The sequence below is a fragment of the Ascaphus truei genome, chromosome 12, assembly GCF_040206685.1.
Source record: "Ascaphus truei isolate aAscTru1 chromosome 12, aAscTru1.hap1, whole genome shotgun sequence".
In the NCBI taxonomy this organism is placed as follows: Eukaryota; Metazoa; Chordata; class Amphibia; order Anura; family Ascaphidae; genus Ascaphus; species Ascaphus truei.
In genome coordinates, this window is record NC_134494.1 from 38364150 (window position 1) to 38383381 (window position 19232).

Sequence of the window (19232 nt, forward strand, 5' to 3'; positions counted from 1 at the left end):
GGGTGCACAGGCACCACCGGCATCACCATCACGCCGACCCTGGCGCTACACCAAGAGAAAATACTTCAGTTTCTGCAGAAAGTACGTTATAAGCGTCACATACCCAGATTTCTCCGGGGGCAGACTTCCCGACGTTAAAACCCGCTCAAACAAAACTCGCGTGTTATTGTCCTCTGGAAACAGAAAAACAGAGGCGCAGGTTTAGAACGTTAAAGAGGAAATGATCTGTTATTTACAACATAACTAAAAGGTTATTGTATTTCCACACATCCTACGAATGCGCAACATGTGACATATTACAGACGTTACAGAGGAGTCGCTGTAAATCACCAGTTCTCTCGCTGAATATCGGTCGCGTCTATACAACTTCTTCTGGGAAAGACACACAGGCCCAGATCCACACAAGGGTGCTAAGCTTTAGCCTTTACTCACTGCCATATGAATGGGAGCAGAGGGGTACTGAAGCTTAGCGCCCCCTTCTGGAGATCTGGGCCAAAGATTGGCTCATTTTGATCCTTCCTCAAATTGGACTAGGGACTGGAAGGTGACAAACTCGGGTGGGCAACTCCAGGTCTCAAGAGCCAGCAGCATGTCAGGTTAAGGATATCCCTGCTTCAGCACAGGTGGCTCAATCAGTGTCTCAGTCAAAGACTGAGCCATGTGTGCTGAAGCACAGATATCCATAAACCCTGATCAAGCTGGTGGACCTTGCGGACTGGAGATGGCCAGTCAACGACTGACCAACTGATGGAGCCACCTGTGCTGAAGCAGGGATATCCTTACTACCCGACCTGCTGGTGGCCCTTGAGGACTAGAGTTGCCCAGCCCTGGCATAACCCACGTTGGATTCCCTGACAGAGATATTGGTCTATACTACTCTCCATCAGCACATCTAGATGACCGGACACAATAAAAACCTTCTTGCAGGCCAGGCAAATTATATTCAGCAATGGTGTTTGTTAGACTCCAACTAAATGAAATATGCTGCTTTAATGATAACATTTAATGTGTATACGAATTAGAAGCGGAAGTATCTCAGCACGTGTGTGCAACACGAACGGGAGGCTAATGGGGTGTAAGGTTTAACTGCAGTTATGGGGACTGGTCAGACTACGTGATCCTTAAAGTACAATAAAGCTTACCAAGGGAGGTGTGCTTGGTACTGTACAATAAACGTTGATGATAAATTATAGCCCAGGTGACACATCATTGGATGGGAGTATTGAAACTGTTGCTAAATATATTTCTCTATAACTTACCGTTAAGGTGAGACAAATAATCAATATAGGCCAGAACATATTCCGGGATATCCCCATATTTCTTCAATCCCAACTCAAAAATCTTAAAGGCCACTGATGTATCCTGCAATGATAAATGAAAAGCATGTGTTCAAATCGGAAGCGTTGGTTATAAGTAAGGGTTGTGTGTTTAACAAAGAAAACGCGGTAATAGCAACGCTATTGCATGCAAGAAGTGAAAAGCAGGTCTTTCCTGAACAATAATACGTCACTGAATATAAAATATAAAAACGACTGGCCCCGAGAGGAAAAAACCCAGAATCCTCTTGTACGAAGATTAGTTCGAAATCCTTCACTGCTAGAGGGAAGCATAAGCCCGTGTCCATAGTAAGAGCGATGGCGCGAGTGACAAAGCGTGCGCCGAAAACAAAAGGGCGGAAGGCAATGTGCGCGGCCATAGAGCGCGCACGAGAGCAACAGGCGGCCGATACTTCGCGAGATCAAATTTGTTTGATTTTGCCGCACGCCGGTGGGTCACGTGGGCGGTTCAGCCAATGAGGGCGAGCTGCGCACGTGACGGCACGCCTTTCCCCCCCCACCCCCCCGTTGTGCAATCCTACAGGCCACGGATCGCTTCCAGTACAGGCGCGCGTGACATCAGACGCTCCGTCGCAGGCGCCTGTACTATACCCGAGGCCTTACAGAGCTGTGCAAGGCACTGCGGGGCTTTACAGCAGAATAAGAGACAGAAGATGCAGTGTTGTCAGCGGCAATCCTACGGCTTCCTCCGTACCTTGCTGCAATAGTACTCCATTAAGGCAGCCGTGACGTATACATGATGGCGAGTCCTGGCATCTTCTCTCGCTTTCTTGAAAATCAGTCTCCCCGATTTGATACCTTCTGCTCTTCTTGCAAATTTCATGTATTGGATGTAGACCTGAATTAAAGGTGAATAACTCAATTACTTTGTTTGTGGAAATCATCTGAACCAGGGGTGGCCAACTCCAATTCTCAAGGGCCTCCAACGGGTCAGGTTTTCAGGATTCCCCTGCTTCAGCACAGGTGGCTCAACCAGTCCCTGCTTCAGCACAGGTGGCTCAATCAGTGGCCCAGTCTTTAACTGAGGTATCCTGAAAACCTGACCTGTTGCGTTGCCCTTGAGGACTGGACTTGTCCGCCCCTGATCTAAACACTCACTACAAAACAAGCATTACATTTCAGAAGTGTTACCATTAACTATCCTATTAAAAGAAATGACAGCTTGATAGAGGTGAGCATTAAACATCTGCACTGTGCAGCTGTATGGGGCGCCCACTGACCACAAGGGATGTTCTACAGCAGGGGTGCACAAACTCCTTTAGCTGTGCCCCACTGCCTGGCAGCTGCAGCGTTCGCGCCCCCCCCCCCCCCCTCTCCAATGACTCGGCCTCAATTGACGTCTCTGGTCATGTGACATGACGTCACGGGTCATGTGACGTTACGTCACCCCGCCGCACGTTGCTGAAGACCCGGCTGGTAGCAGGTAAGTTACAAGGGCCTCATGCCTCCCCCGGCATTTAATTTAAATGCAGTGGGGAAGAGCGCAGGGCCTCTGTAACCACCGCACACCCCCCACCCCTAGAAGTTTTAACATGCCTAAGCTCCAATCAAGAGTACAGCGTAGCACATGATATTAACCTATATAAATATAAATAGATATGTTGATCTTACCAAGGTGGGATCGATGTCTTCGATGGAAAGCAGTCTGTTGTATATGCTGTGTGTTTTTTCATACTTTATTCGACTCTGCGGTGTGAAAAACATGAACAGCACAGAGAATTACATACGGTTCATCGAGCCCCTAAGGGTCAGTAATGTCTGCAAGGTAAATGCATTGCAATGTGTTCTGAGATTCTGGAACGGATTAAATCAATACACCGAGCATGCCTTTTAAAGCTGCCGTTTTTTTTATTTTTTTCCCCTTTAATATGTGTCATACAATCCACACAACGATAAGTAATTAGCTAAGTTGCCGATCGATCTGTGCTCCTGTGATCGATCTGCAAAGATTTGGCTCGGGGGTTCACTAAATGGCTGCAGAGGAGTATTTTGCAGTCAGTGGAATGTATTTGCATATTAATAGGACAAAGTTGTGTGTGGAAGATCATGTGACCAGGCAGTCAATAGATACAATTGGTGCACTGCTAGAGAGAGGGCAGGGCTCAAAAAGGGGTGTGCCAGAGCCTGTTTCAGAAGAGGAAGGGGATGTGACTTTGTAAATGGTTGCTATAGAAACAAAAATGTGTTACATTATAATACATTAAAAATGTCATTCAGAGTTGTTTAAAAAAACAATTCTACAAGTATTTTCTCATAGTACAGAACCAATTGATAAAAAAAACACATGTAGAATATTGCTTGGTCTGCAGCTTTAATACATACATGCACAGATATATGGCAGTATCAGGTTATGCACTAATAGCCCAGCTTCTGTGACTGACACTGACCTCTTCATAGTCTGCATAAGAAAAATACAGAAGCATGTTCTTTTTCAACAAAGTGCTGATAGCCCTTTCATAGATATTAGCAGCCTCGTCACTGAACAGCTTGGCATTGTTCATGTCCTGTAACAAAAGATGATCTGCTTGTTACATTGTAATCATGCAGCACAGAGGAACACCCCAGTGGTCCTTCCCACGTAACCATACATGTCATCCCGATGCACCTCTAACCTATTGGTAATATGTATCACCAGCTTTTCTTTTTAAATCTTGTTTTCCAAATGGAAGTGAACATTTAAAGAGGCAATCCAAGCAGATTAAAACAACACAAAATAAATCTTTTTTTTGTTTTAATATTTGCAGCCTTTCATTACCTTTAGTGAAAACTAATTACCTAAGCTGCTGTTCGATTGGTTCTCCCGTGATCGATAAGCAAAGATCCTGCTTCCCAGGGTTCACTAAATGGCTGCCTTTCAGTTTCAAATCAACCCTTTAGTCAGTGTAACTCAGCAGCTACAATGTATTCTTATATTACTAAGGTAACATTATCTATTGTTACAGTTTGCAGCTCAAACTGCTGGGAATAATGGCAACAAAACAGGAAAGTGTTACAAAGATCTCGCACTGCTGGGGAGATGTGCTAAAACCTGCTATAGAAATCTAAGGATGCTCAGTACATTAAAACTAATCAAAAGTGGAATTTTAAAACAACAAAAAAAAAAAAGGTAGTACATATCCAATACTACAGAACTGATTAAAAAACAACAACAACAACACACATGTAGGATATTGCTGGGATTGCTCCTTTAAAACAATACACTTCTCCTTTAGAGTTGTTTTTCAAAATAACATATTTGTTACTTTAGCTGTGAGGATATCGATAGAAAGAAGTCCCTAATCACATACCCCCTTTTCAGCGAGCAGCTTGCTGGACTGTTCAAGGTATTGTGCAGCTTCGTACCAGATATCAGGATGGTGACCCAGAACCAGCAGACACTGCTCATACGCAAACATGACTGTAAGGAAACACCATGGCCGTTAAGGAACTGCCCAATGACATGTATGTCTTCTAAGCATGTTCATCACAACGCATTGCACCTTCTCTTCATTCAACGTTCACATTTTGCCCGTGGCACCGGGATTGATTCTTGGTGTACAAAGTGAAGCACTTCTTGGCTTCAGAAAAAATATATACTTACTGTAGGCCTGTCTAGTGTTGGACGGGCCTCTAAAGCCATGATCGGCAACCAGTGTTACCATGTAAGAGAGTCCAACAAGTGCCAGCACGAATTATCCCACCCGTTCTGCAGTTCATGCCGAAACGGGTGTGGTAATCAGTACCAGCCCTTGATGCGTTTGCCCCATTGAATCTTAAGACTCTCTGATTTTAAACTTGTTGGTCAATACCTTGGCTCTCAATGGCTGTTGACAACTGGTTGAAATTTCATCTACAAATGCAATTAATTACCGATGCGATATATCGGCATTTTCCCACCTTCTCCACGTGCCATTTTGTCCTAGCATTGGCAGAATGCCACTTGTGTGACACTGCAGTAGGACATCTGTGACCAAGTACACACTAGTTACAGAGGTGCACTAAGGTAGGGGTCTTGTTTTAGGCATCTGATTTACACAGGTAAAATGCTCATAACATCAGTTTGCACTCATTACCTCTTTTTGTTATGAGGGTCTGGTCTTCCGTACGGAGGGGATTGCTTTTCTCCCACTGTATATACTTCTTCCACATCTCCACCTGTTGAGCCTCTTGTGGGGTATTTTGAGGGGGCACGGAGGGAGCGTTGCGATCCAAACCTTTCATCACCGTTTCGTATTCCTTAAAAATAAGAAAAGCGGTTTTGGAACAGGCGATGCGTCTCATACCAGCACATATATTTGAACACCATTCACACTACAGCGAGGTATAGCAAGTTATTTTAGGGGAACAAGATGGTGAGAACCAAAGAATGGGAAATCAGGGAACAGAAAGAAATGGCAAAATCAACAACAGAGGAAAAGCCAGTTGGCTATGGCAGGGGTGCTGGAAAGATATTTTAAGGACAAAAACCTTAGTACTTCGGGGGGAGACAGTAACTTGAAAATACGGGCAATAAAAAATCTAAATATGCAGATCGATAGATATATACACATATACACACATATATACATATACTGTATATACATATACACACATATACATATACATACATATATATATACATATATATATATATATATAACCTGCACTTGGGTGCTTTGTCATAACAGACCTTGAAAACATTTACTAGAATTCCAATCATTGCTCATACCTTTGCCACTCTTCTAGCGTTCATATAGTCCCTGCTCCGATCTTCTATCATTTTTTTTGCAAGGTGAATGTTAATGCCCTGGAGAAAAAAAAGGTCAAACAGTCAAAATGTGTTATCTCCATGGTTTATGCAGCCCTTCTGAGCTTTAAACATCCAATATCATTTGTATTATCTTAGGCCCAAGACATCGCCAAGTTGTAATGCTATAACTTACCTCCTCATACTTGTTATAATCCCTCCAAAGCTGTTCAATGTTAATCATAGGATTGACACAGCCTCGCTGATAAACCCGGCGGACAGCTGTGATCCTTTGGTTCTCTGCATAAGATCCCACAGCTTCCCTAGGTGGCAAAGAAATCAAAGTAATATCAGCAGATATCCAGGCTCGTTATAAAATGTGTTTATGCAAATTGAGTTTATTGAATTATTAGTATTACCAAAATTATTTTTTTTAAATGTTACAAAGTATGTTGTTAGGGAACAAATGTAGGACTAAGGAATCTTCAGAAATAACGCAACTTTTTGCAATTAATAAAAGATCTAGAAATGTGTTGGAAGGCCTCACCGGTAGTTAAAGGGTTAAGATAGCGGATAAATGTCACTTTATATTTTGTAGGTAGTAAACAGTTTGTCCAGGGATTCACACTGAGCCCGTAAATTATATTCTGTACAGGGTTGAGTCCGCGGCCAGTGCCATGTAAGGGTATATTATAATTAAATAGAGAATTGACTCAACGTACAGGACGTGTTTGCGTTGGATGCTGCCAAAATAAATGTGTGAACTTTCCCTCGAGAGTATTCATAAGGTATAATTACGCCGCGTAATAATCTAAGCAATTGGCACTCGATCTTGTATGAGCTATGTAACAGGAAGCAGAAAACTTACACTCCTTTCAAGAAATTGATGTAATCAACCCATATCTACAGAGGGAGGAAAAAAAACCCCAATGTTAATAACTTCACTGCAATCATCTCGCAAACAATATAAGCTCTGCACTAGGAATACTGCTGAATATTAAAAAACGTTACCTGGTACGACATAATTTCCATGCCGATTTTATCGAGAGCGAAGTCATAGGCCTGTGCCATTTTCTCCCTATTACAAAAAGAAACATACTTTTGGTTTTAATGGTTAGGGGTGTCATTCTTATTCAACCCCCCCCCATCCTCCCCGCTGTGTTATTGTGTTCTATTAAAGTGAAAGGAAGTTACTACAGCACATTGCTCACTGCTTTGAATCTTGCTTCTCACCATATTAAATTTGGGTCCAGAACAGGGGTAGCAAACTCCAGGTCTCAAGGGGCGACCAACATGTCAGGTTTTCAGGATATCCCTGCTTCAGCAGTCTTCGACTGAGCCACCTGTGCTGAAACAGGGATATCCTGAAAACCTGACCTGTTGGTTGCCCTGGAGGACTGGGAGTTGGCCCCCCCAAGTCCAGGATGACCCAAAATGCTTTGACACAGCATCTCATCATCGCTGCTAACATAAATACCTCACCCTCAATGCTTATTCTGGGTTTTAAAGATATAGCACAAACACAATCCTTGCCAACCAGGCACTTCAGCAGGTCATTAACCAATAAAGTATTTCCCCCTCCCCATAATGAAGACATTCTCCCCTTTGCAGGTACACTGCGTTGGATTAATTTACATCATAAACACTTATTCTTGGCTCCCCTGGGTCTCAGTTTTGAGGGCATGTAACCTAACCCCTTCCCCCCCCCCCCCCCCCCCGACACGGACAAATGTTTAACCGATGCCGGAGGCAAAATCCATAGTACTCATGTACAGTAGAGAAACAGGGAGCAATAATAGAGGGGCAGAGAAACGCGCTCGTGTGCTTGCGTTACGTGACCGTACCGTAGACTACATGTAAGCATGTCGCCCCTGTAACACTCGCATGAACATTAGTTTGAGAGAGGGGAGTTCTTGAAGTTACGGCAGGAGGAGATCAATAGCTTGGAACCGAAAAAAAGGGGAACATCACTGTATTGTAATGAAATGAATGTATCCTTCCTGCGGCACAGAGATCCCTAACCATATTCCATCGCTCGAGAGGAGGCAATACCTTCTCTGTGTACATTCTTACTGGCACAGTCCTTATTCCCATTCTCAGTGCCATATACCTTCAATCAGGGGCTCTCAAGGGAAACCAAGTCAGGTAAAGGATATCCCTGCTTCAGCATAGCTGGTGCACTCGTTGACTGAGCCATTGATTGACCCACCTGTGCTGCAGCTGGGATATCCTAAAAACAGAGTTCAGCAGGCACACTTCTGAAAGGTCTCAAGATTCAATATGCCGGTGCTCTGAGGTGTAGGGAAAACCCTACAATTCCCAAAGAGTCACAAAGGAAGAGAGGAACATCAAGGCCCACTGACTGAGCTGGAAGAGGAACCAATGTTTCGACTGCCACGCAGCCCTCGCCTTGATAAAGTCTGCGTGGCAGTCGGAGCGTTGGTTTCTTTGGCTTCGTTACATTCCTCTTTTTGCCAAGTCCGCGAGCCTTGATGTTCCTCTATAGCCTTAAAACCTGACCTGCGGGTTGCCCTTGAGAACTGGAGTTGAGAACCCCTGCCTTAAATGGTCTTGCTTTTTCTTCCATTTGCCAAGGTCCATGAACATTCTATGTAGGTGTATATCTGTGTGTATAATTATTTAGTTTATTTGGAAAGGGTTGGGGGGAAAAGAGCTGGATGTATTTGTTGAGCGAGTAATTGTAGTGGAAACCATTTCAGGACTTGAGGGGTTAATGCTTGTAAAGTGCATGGTGTCAACAACATACCTAAAAAGTTTAAAATTAACCGTTAAAGTCCCAGAATGACATGAAGTGACAGTCTCCCCTGACAACAGTTCCTGTGGTATCTTCAATGCATCCAAACGAATTACCCTCTGGCGTAGTCCCAACAATAGTTTTTGAAAACGTAATTACTCTATGTAAAGAAGGTCACACGACACATCACAGAAGTCTAGGTTACCTAAACCTGTGTATCTGCTACACAGTGAAGATACATCATTATGTGCATTGTAACCACAGTAAGTCCCTTTACTTGGCAGCTATTATTATCTAGCGAATATGGCCCTGGGTGTTGCAATCCTTTTTTCTAAACCATGCTAAGCCATTAGAAGCCCTACAGCTCATTCATCTAGATGCCAAGCTGTGATGTTTCGTATGGTTTAGCACCAACTAGTAAACATGGCTCTAAATCTCCAAAATTGTCCTTTCAATTAAATGTCCGCCATGCTCACGTATGCGAGGTTGCTGGAGGCCCCTTGTAGAGGTCGCTTGCTTGTATACTTACTTGTAACTTGGCAGTTTCCCCTTGGTTTCTCGCACGTAAGACACGTAACATTTCCATAGATCTATGTGTAAGACCTTCATGAGACATCTCTGAAACAACTGGGGACAGATTTGAAGTAAGACAAGACCTGGAATTTGTTTAGTATACTAATACTGTGATATTTGGCACGTGCAAAGGCACCATGTCTCCTTCTCAGGAACTAAAACGAAGTTTAAGACACCACTTTTGCATAAAAGGACAATCAGCACTGACCCCCTATCAATGAGTTTAGGCATAATGACTCTGAAAATAAATGTAATGGTTGCTGTATGTTGTGTTCTATACAAACATATCACTTTGTCCGGGTCTAAACACCAACAGGAAATTATCCCAAAGCCTCCTATTGGAAGATGGGTTGCCAGCTACTTGGCTGGCCCTACAGTTGACAATTTTTGGGGTCATTACCTCCAATTACTGGCAAGTACCAGGGACAGTGTGGACATTCCCATATCTTCCTTGGGTGCTACAATGTCACCGGAGGAGTCTGCCATTGAGCTGTGGGCCATTGAGGCATTAAACTAGTTTCTATTGATGACAAATCGGCAAACAAATTATTATTCTGTAGATCATGTGTATTGTGGAGCCACACTTTATTAAAGCTTCAATCCCACCAATCTAGTTTATTTTTTTTATTTTTACATGTATTGGACAAGTAGTTCACCGAGTTTCCAAAAGGAAGAGTAAATGTATTTTCTTGTACACATCAGTCAGGGATGAGGAAGGTAATCTGCAGACTATTCCATACAGTTTTCTACTGCGGCTCACCTGCAGGTTTTCCCGTGGCCACCTTTAAGTTTATAGTGATGATTGCAACTTGATATTTTAAAAGCTTGGCTTTGTTTCAGCGAATTCCATGACAGGCCTAGGAGAACTCCTAATGAATACATCATTCCAGGATGGGCAGATACGGTGTGTGCGCTACCATAAGATGCTACCATTATAAGATGCTTTCACAAAATAACCGCATCACATTTCTTGTGTCTATTGGCGTCCACATAACGAACAGACGCAATGCTGCTTAAATTAACGGTCATTACTTCAGGATTTTGGCGCTGCATTTTAGATGAAACTCACCTTTTCAACCTTGTCATAATTTTTAGCTTTAACCTGCAGTAAAATGGAACAGAGAAGCGATTAAAAAGGTGCTGCTTATTTTAGCCTCCCTGGCCGTTAATACATCAGCATAATGTCATCATACTGCTACGATTTAGCATTCATGTTTTGCAGATAGTCGTCACATTCATAGAACACAGTGATTATACCAATAGCCCAGTGATCGGTTATTGCAATGATATATAGATATACATATATAGTCCCTGATTTCAAAATCCAATTTCATGCTAAGCTAAACAATTTATATTCATCTCAAATCTAACCGGTATAATTGTTTCTAAGGAACCGTACATATTTCCTTTGTGCTGCATTACAATTACAAATGTCTTGTCATTTCAGCATTAACCCTTCGAACTGCAGAAGCACTAGAAGGGTTGCACTGCATTGTATTACAGTCTAAGGCCCATATTTACTTAGAAGTCTTCCGCTGTAAGTCACCTGAAAGCCCAGTCACCTGAAAGATGTCTTATGCCAGAAGACTGCTTAGTAAACATGGGTCTATATCCTTGATGGGAAAGGGACTTGCCTATACCTAGGTTTACACTTACTTACACTCATTTATTAAGTTGGACATATTGTCTGGTTCATAATATAAAGCACAACCACTATAAAATATTTTGAATGGTATCCCAAGGTTAATTATTTATGCAGATCAAAAAGATAAAGAAAAGCTCCCTATATGCCGCACAAGAGATCACCTATACCTGTGTTAAAACTTACTATTTATTAATAAACAATTAAAATGTGTTTATTGCAGCAATAATGTGAACCAAAGTAATTAAAATTATTAAATTAAAAACGGAGAGGTTAACTGTGTACCCAATAGAAACTGACAGTGTAGGTCAAAACCACTATTATCAATTAGAGTGTCCCACAACTATATAATTATACTAGAGGTGGTAGTGATTTTGCTACAATTTAATGTCGTTTGAAAGCTACTCCTAGATGGTAGTGAAGGATGTAACCTGAATTGATGTGTACGCTCGAATTGCCAAGTGGATACAGTAATAGATCAGGTATACATACACATTTGTGCCAGACCGTCAGGTTCAAAATTTAGTGAGCCTGTGGGTCTGTCATGGTGAGCAATAGCAGTTGTCGCAAGATCACAAAGTATGTGTCTTGTACTATGAACTATGAACCATGAACCATGCAAAGATTGAGGAGTAGTCAGAGTGTTGTGCTTCCTAATGAAGTCTCCGAAACACTCTGAAAGGAATTAGGCAACAGACCTCTCCGATATAGCCAGCGTACTAGGTGGTAACGCTTAGCTTGCCCTACATATGTTTCACCTGTAGTGGCTTCACAAAGCAAGGAAGAGACCGCACACTCAGTAGTTTCCAAAAAAGAAGTGAACGTCGGTGAATGTGCCTGTTTTCTACTAATACACTTATTTTTTGGAAACTACTGAGTGTGCGGTCTCTTCCTTGCTTTGTGGGCCTGGGACTCTGGATCTGCTTGGACAACATCTTAAGCTATTCCTGCAGAGAAGACCTGAGACGCTTCACTTCAGACCAGAGAAGAAAAGTACAAGCGGAGAGAAAACAGAAGAGAAAGCAGCAAAAGTAAAGACACCTTGATGTGAAAGCATTTACACAAGGCCGTGTAAGTGTTCACGTTATTTTACACTTCATTTCACATCACAGTCATTAACCATCATAGTGTTTGAAACGTCTGTCTAGTCCCTCAACCTGCGCTCCCCCATTTTTGTTTGTTTTTCTGTACTATCAAGGATCCTGGATAGGTCCTTTTTGGGGTCTTGAGCAGCAGGAAGAGATTCGGAAGTAGAGGGGACCCTTAAGTACTCTTTAAGGTTGTATTGTTCTATCATAAGAATTGTATCACCCCACAACTTATTTCTTTAGGGTAGCGCCCGGGCTTTTTCGTACATCACAGAAACCTTATATTACACAGAATGAATTAAAGTTGTGTTCATTACCTATTCTGACCCGAAACATTACTACAAAGGTAAGCATCAATTCGTACTATGGTACTGATCATATTCTCCGAGCATCTCTGCTCCTTTGGCTGTAGGAAACACGAGTAGATCGCCCTCTCACACACAGCACAGAAACTAGGCACCAACATGACAAAAAAAGAAAAAAGTATATTTTGTGTACAAAACACAGGAACGGGACTTCTGGTTCTATTGTGTTCCTGTGTCTTTCATTTGACAGTTACCACATCAATTATTTCAGAAAAATTACACGTCCGTTCAATTAAAATCTAATCAAATGTAGGAAAACAACTGTGTAATATGAGGAAAAGCATTCTGCTTGACTGGCTAAACCGGAACCGGAACCTTAACACACACACACACACACACACACACACACACACACACACACACACACACACACACACACACACACACACACACACACACACACACACACACACACACACACACACACAATATTGTGTTAGAAAGTATACTGCAAGACTAACTCGGCAAAGATCAACAGGGGTGCAAATCAAAGCAACTTTAAATCGTAAACTTAAAAGGAACCTGAACAAATCTAAAAGTTTTGCAAAAATGGCTTCATTTGGGCATTTAGCAAACATTACTTTGAATTCTTGAGCACCAATGAGCTATGTAAATTATTACAATTAGAAAAACAAATATTTTTCAATGTAAAATGATGCAAAAGAAATATTCCATTTATCAGTGGGCATTTTTGTGACACATTTAATCTTTCCCACAATGTCTTCATGTATGATGACACAACATGCACTATATGTTTGTTGGCTGTTAAAACAAATTCTAGCTTGCCGGCTCATATTTAGCCTTTTTTTAAATAGGCATCTGTTGCACATATGTGTTACTTTCCCAAACCTCACAAAGGAGCAGCACTTCAAGACGTGGGATAATTTACATTCTCTCTTTATCAAGGTTCAAAGCATGTGAAAGACGGGTAGACTTCTGTTTTTAATGCTTCATGTTGTGCGTTTTAATTAGGGGAGGAAGTTATCAAAATGTCTGCACTTTTAGACATTTTGACACAGGGAAGTGGTTCAAGAACGCACTGTAAGACCTCAAGTATCAGGTCACCATTAGAATCATGCTATGTGTTAATACATGTTCAATGGCCGTGGGTAGCACTACAATATTGCTGGACTATTTGTAACATGCAATAATCAGTACAATAATAATGTAAATATTTTAGCCCAAAAGAACTATTTTTTTCAGGTTGTTCTTATTTTTTTTTTAAATTAGGTTAAGTGTAAAACAAATGTACATGATCTTGATAAGCCAAGTACAACAAAACACACTGTATGGTTTCCAGCCCATCTACTATCTGAAGTTGGTGAAAAATGGTGTTCTGAAGACTAACATGAGCCTTTGGCTACGAATATGTATGCAAGTCACATTGATTATTAGGAATTGCATACTGGCTTCAATAGTTACAAGCGCCACACAAAATGCAATGTCGTTAGGAGTCTTTTTAAACAAAAATCAGCAAATATGAGGCATTAGTCACAAAACTGCGCATGTTGTTGTCAAACTAGATAGACACAAAAAGTGCATATATCATTGTTTTAGGCACTAGGGCGGTGGTTACATACTTTTTGGTTAAGGAACCCTATAATTATATTGTAAAATTATAAGGAACTTCAACCCTCTCTAATAGCATGTCTGAGATCAGATGCATTATAAGGAACCCCAACCCTCTCTAATAGATGCATTTTTAATTCTTCTGTTGAAAAGGACTGCACTAGAGCATATGGATTATAAAATTCTCTACAATACACACACACACACACACACACACACACACACACACACACACACACACACACACACACACACACACACACACACACACACACACACACACACACACACACACACACACACACACACACACTAAAAATGTATGCCAAGAACATTATGCTTGAATGCATACCCTATTGAAATTTTCTTCATGTAATGCAATCTTGAGATCCGTATGAAACTGGACATTGGCATGTTCTTGGTCATAAAGTCCAATTACTAAACTCAAGCAAAATGTGTATGTTTTTTCTCAAAACTGGTGCAAAAACTATTGTTCTGTAATAAAGTACCTTAGACGTATCGCTGTTCACGCAAACAAACTTGCTCAATGTATTCAGGTAATTTTGTCCTGGGAGAAAACAGTCAGATGTTTGTGAAACCATATTTCTTTTAATAGTATACAGCTTTACAAAGGCCATTATTAAATATTGTGAAAAATACATTAAAGCGGCAATTTTTACATATGATTTAAGCAAGGGGTCTCTAGCTGAACCCCGTTAATTTCAGCGCTGGGGATGCTCTGCTTCTGGAGATACTTGCCTCCATAGTAGCTGCCGGTAGCCGCCCCGCTCGGTTACCAGGGTTCATGCAATAGCGGCGTTTCAAAGCTCCCGCGCCCTGCGGGCCAATACAAAGCCGTGATGTCATCAGGTTCGGCTTCTGATTGACCGGCGTGATGTAGGAGCTTTAAATCCCAGCTAGCACAGGCGGAGTGGCTACTGGCACCCCCTATGTAGGTAATTATATCCGTAGGCAGGTTGTCCCAGCAGCTGAAATGAATAGTATTCAGCTGCAGAGACCCCACTTCAAACCTGTTAAGAAATAGAAAAAATAAACGTTGTGAATTGCTCCTATAACTCCGTTAACAATGCATCACCTTCCACTGCCGAATAAAGGTTAATGAATCAATAAATGGACAGGATTTTCTTTAACGTTTAAATTTAAACCCATGTTCAATAACAGTAAGTTGTTTTGTTGTTGCAAAAGGTTGTATCTGCTTTCCATTATTAGTGAGGGTAGAGAGCACATCCGTTTTAATATGCAGTGCATTAGAGAAATGCATAGGTACTGTATATTAAATCTAAAATAAAATATCCTCGTCTCCGATACCTGTTAGACCGAGTCCATAGAAGGACAAGCAGCGCTGAGCCGTGCGGACGCTCCGCGCTGAGCCCCTGCATCCTCAATGAGGATGCCTTGAGAGGGGCCTCACGCGAGCGTCCGCAGGCGTGCTGAGGCTTTGGAATTTTCAGCCGACAGCCAAGCTGTTTTTCAGCGCGCTGTTGGCTGATAACATCCAATCAGCCTAAAGCAGCGTCAACTTCACGGCGCCGTGACGTCAGCGCCGTGACGTTGACGTCAGTGCGTCGCGGGCGATTGGCCCAGCGACGTCACTGCCCCACCTCCAACCACCTCCCACCCCGGCTCCCTTCGCGCACGCTGGCTCGCCTGCAAGTCCATGCAATCGCGCAGACTTCAGCAGGCGAGCCTCAGCGTCAGCGCGCCTCTGCTCTGATCAAGCCTCTATGGCCCCGGCCTTAGGCATCTCTTGGATTTGTGATATCAATGAGACAAAGGGGAAGAGTATCTAAGTGCCGACGTTGTGTATCGAACCCCAATCAACATTTAAGTCAAAGACTGAGCATGCTGGTCCAGGGGTTAGGTTACCCAGCATCGGTTCTTACTGAATCCGCGACCAAAGTATACAAAGGTTTGAAACCGACAAAAATATAATTTGCCTGTTGTCTTCATCTTTAAGAAAAGCACAAACCTGACCTCAGATTGTTGGGTATTGGGCAAATTTGTACTGATCCAAAAGAAGCACACAAAAAAGAAACCTCAACGCTCTTCATAGTCTCTGGTAATCCAATGATAATTGTCTCTAAGGCTCAGATGTAACAGGCGTTATAACAATGGCTGGCACGTTAGTCCCACCCCTTTTTCATGCGCAGTTAACACATTTCAAATCGTAGCCGCTCACACTGGCGCGTTCCGCGTCCCCGCTGCATCGAACCCGCGGGCGCAATAACAGCTGCTACATCTTTAGGGAGAAGTCACTGGGGCAGCGACAATGCCGATAGCAGGTATACCCAGGTATTCTGTGCTCCCCAATTTGTGCCACACACTGAATTGGCAGTGGAGTAAAATTAATTGATTGATTTATATTCTTGGGTCTTTCAATAAAATTAAACAGAATTGTCCCTTAAAAGGAGGATATAGTGCGGTTCTAAAGTACAAAGTACTTACACCTCCATAATAAAGCTTATATATTTTTTCCTTTGATCTGTAACCGTCCTGAAAAGTTGACAGACAGTATAACTTGTAAGATTTATTTAATTATCCTGCCTTGCAATTTAAGCTCTTAACCAAGATGGAGACATTACACCCAGTCAATATGCTATGAAGCCGCAACCCAGTACTGGGAAATACTTCAGCTACGTTCAAATGAATAGCACTGAAATACCCTCCAGCAAAGAGAAGCAGCTTTACAGCATATTATCCAAGGGCTTATTTCTTCAATAATACCGCAACGCTGAAAGTAATACCTCAACGCTGGTTAATAAGTATGATGTAATGTCATTGTGCTTCATGGTCATGTTACGTTTGTCAAAATACACGTGGACTGCCCACCACATGAACGTGAAACGCATGTAACCCACCCCCTGCCGGAGGAACCTGCAAAGGATTGTTCCAGCGCATAATAGCAAAGATGTTCATGTTTAAGAAAGTTCATATAACATTGTACACCTATTTTTACAGCATATTTATTTCTGAAGATGTATTTCTGGGGGCAATCCTGAAAGCAGATCATACTACCCCTAAGAGCCAGCCGGAATATATAGATCAGAACAATGACTGGAAATATTCACCCTTTTTAACTTCATAAAACTATATACGACTTCCTAACTTTTTAAAACCTACCACAAATAAACAAACTGAAAATGGAGGGCAGGTATTTAAAAAAAAGAAAAAAAAAAGGAGTAGCAATTGTAATTGTTCTAAATAAAATGCTTTATCAGTGCTCGTTAGTCTGTAGAGACCGAAATTGAGAGCGCGCGAGACCGAAATTGAGAGCGAGACCGAAATAGAGAGCGCGCAAGAGACAGAGAGCGAGAGACCGAAAGCTCAAGATTGAAAGAGATCGTAAGCTCGAGATCAAGAGACCGCGAGAGCTCGAAAGAGAGCAAAAGATATCAAGAGAGCGAGAGATCAAAAGAGCGACATAATATTTTCACTCCCTATGTAGAACACACAGCAATGTGTTGCAGGGTTTTCAGCAACAGATACATTCCTATTATTGGAGGCAGTTTAAAAATTTTTTTGCTAGGGGGGGGGGGGGGGTTCTACAACATATAGATTGCTGCTCACTGGGAGCAAAGACTAAACCCCTTGGGTGTTTAGTGTCTGGGTCACACCCCTCCAGAAATACACGATCATGTGATCGCTCCTAAGCGACCACATGATCGCAATGTCACAGCGCAACATGTTACAGGAGGGTCAGAGCTCCCCTAAAACATGAGCAAATGGACCTGACTTACTCTGTATGTATACAAGGGCCTCAATGGTGTCAGCATTCGTGACATACAGCTTATGTCAACCGAGCACTCAAGCTGCCTACAGTACGATGGCGATTACAAAAGAGTTCGTCACAAGGATATTCGTTCAATAATAAAAATGAATGCAATGGCTTTGTATTTATTCTTAGTTAATATGTGCCGTATACCGACATTTTTCAGTAATTACTACATAATAGAAGCCTAATTAGATCATAAAAATATTTGGACAGAGTACCAATTTAACAAGCTTCTATACTACCTAGACAAAATGGTGTCATTAAAAAGTCAAAGACACTGAAGCAAAATTCATTACGAGACACTATAATATTGTGGCTGCCACAGGCTTATATTACCTGTTTGGTGCCCAGCAGCAGCACCCAAGTGCCACACGACCTCCAGTTCGCGATCATGTGATCGTTTCGGTATCACATGGTCACGACCAGCCCCGATGACTGAAACGCAAGTGCACTCCATTATCGTAGTGTTCACCCATGAGCATTTAAAGCACGACATATCCATTACAGCACAAGGGTCCCTGGTGTGCCGTACTGGATACATCCTGAAAGCAGCAAAAGGGTTAAAAACATAATCCCCACCAAAACAAAGGGTTTGAAGCCCTAACATAACCCGATAGAAATAAAACACAACAAGAAATGACAGTTTCAAAATAGTCATTTTTTGTGCTAGCTTTCACCTGTTTAATTTTACCCTGGCATTAGCCGTGATCGGTGCAACCGCTCATCTTAATAAATGTGAATGACAGCTGCCATTTTTTATCTCCCCTGGAGGCAAATTCTATACCTACAGAATTTAAAAAGGGCGGGATTGCTAAGAGAAGAAGCAAAAGGATTTAGCAAAAAGGTAAAAAGGAGGCATTTATTTATTATAGCATGGAGAGCAGAGTGCTAACAATAACCTACTCTTCAACAAAAAAACAACAGCCAAGAAAACGTTCCATTGATATAACTTTGAGAATGGTCACGTTTCACTCTATAGACCAACATTTAATAAGCAAAAGTAAAAACTTGAGCAAGGAAACAATAGCAAAGCATGTATGTTTTCAAATAAGTTTAATTATACAAAATGATGTCATATAGCAGCTTTGGCTATAAAAAAAAAACAAACAAAAAAAAACACTACATCGGAACAATTCAAATGATATGAAATTCTAGTATGCTACACAATCCTTTCTATATGATGTGCCCCACATTTATTAATGCACGTGGATTTCACAGAAATTACACAACTTTAATTTGGGTAACATTTAGCCTAACAGTTTACAATACCTGTGCATCCACTGTATGTCAAGAACACACTGTAAAACATCTTATGGGTGTACGGCTTACATTGTAAACAAGAAGTATAACATAATAGAAAAGGCTGATGTGGATATATTTAATTGCAAGAATGTAAATACAAATA

General features: G+C 41.8%; 1 protein-coding gene across 3 annotated transcripts in view; it reads right to left on the reverse strand.

The window, feature by feature from the left end:
• CSTF3 (cleavage stimulation factor subunit 3) overlaps nt 1-19232 on the reverse strand; it is a 65635-nt gene that overhangs the window by 19861 nt on the left and 26542 nt on the right. For all 3 annotated transcript variants that reach the window (XR_012787605.1, XM_075567364.1, XM_075567365.1), the window contains exons 4-16: nt 10440-10472; nt 9327-9424; nt 7054-7120; nt 6911-6945; nt 6239-6365; nt 6025-6102; nt 5390-5552; nt 4625-4734; nt 3725-3841; nt 2949-3023; nt 2032-2175; nt 1260-1362; nt 104-173 (exon numbers count right to left, since the gene is read on the reverse strand). Coding sequence is in view for 2 of the 3 variants with exons in the window: in XM_075567364.1 (XP_075423479.1) it covers nt 104-173; nt 1260-1362; nt 2032-2175; nt 2949-3023; nt 3725-3841; nt 4625-4734; nt 5390-5552; nt 6025-6102; nt 6239-6365; nt 6911-6945; nt 7054-7120; nt 9327-9424; nt 10440-10472 (1220 nt within the window). In the remaining variant the exon portion in view is untranslated. The remainder of the gene's footprint in view (nt 1-103; nt 174-1259; nt 1363-2031; nt 2176-2948; nt 3024-3724; nt 3842-4624; nt 4735-5389; nt 5553-6024; nt 6103-6238; nt 6366-6910; nt 6946-7053; nt 7121-9326; nt 9425-10439; nt 10473-19232) is intronic.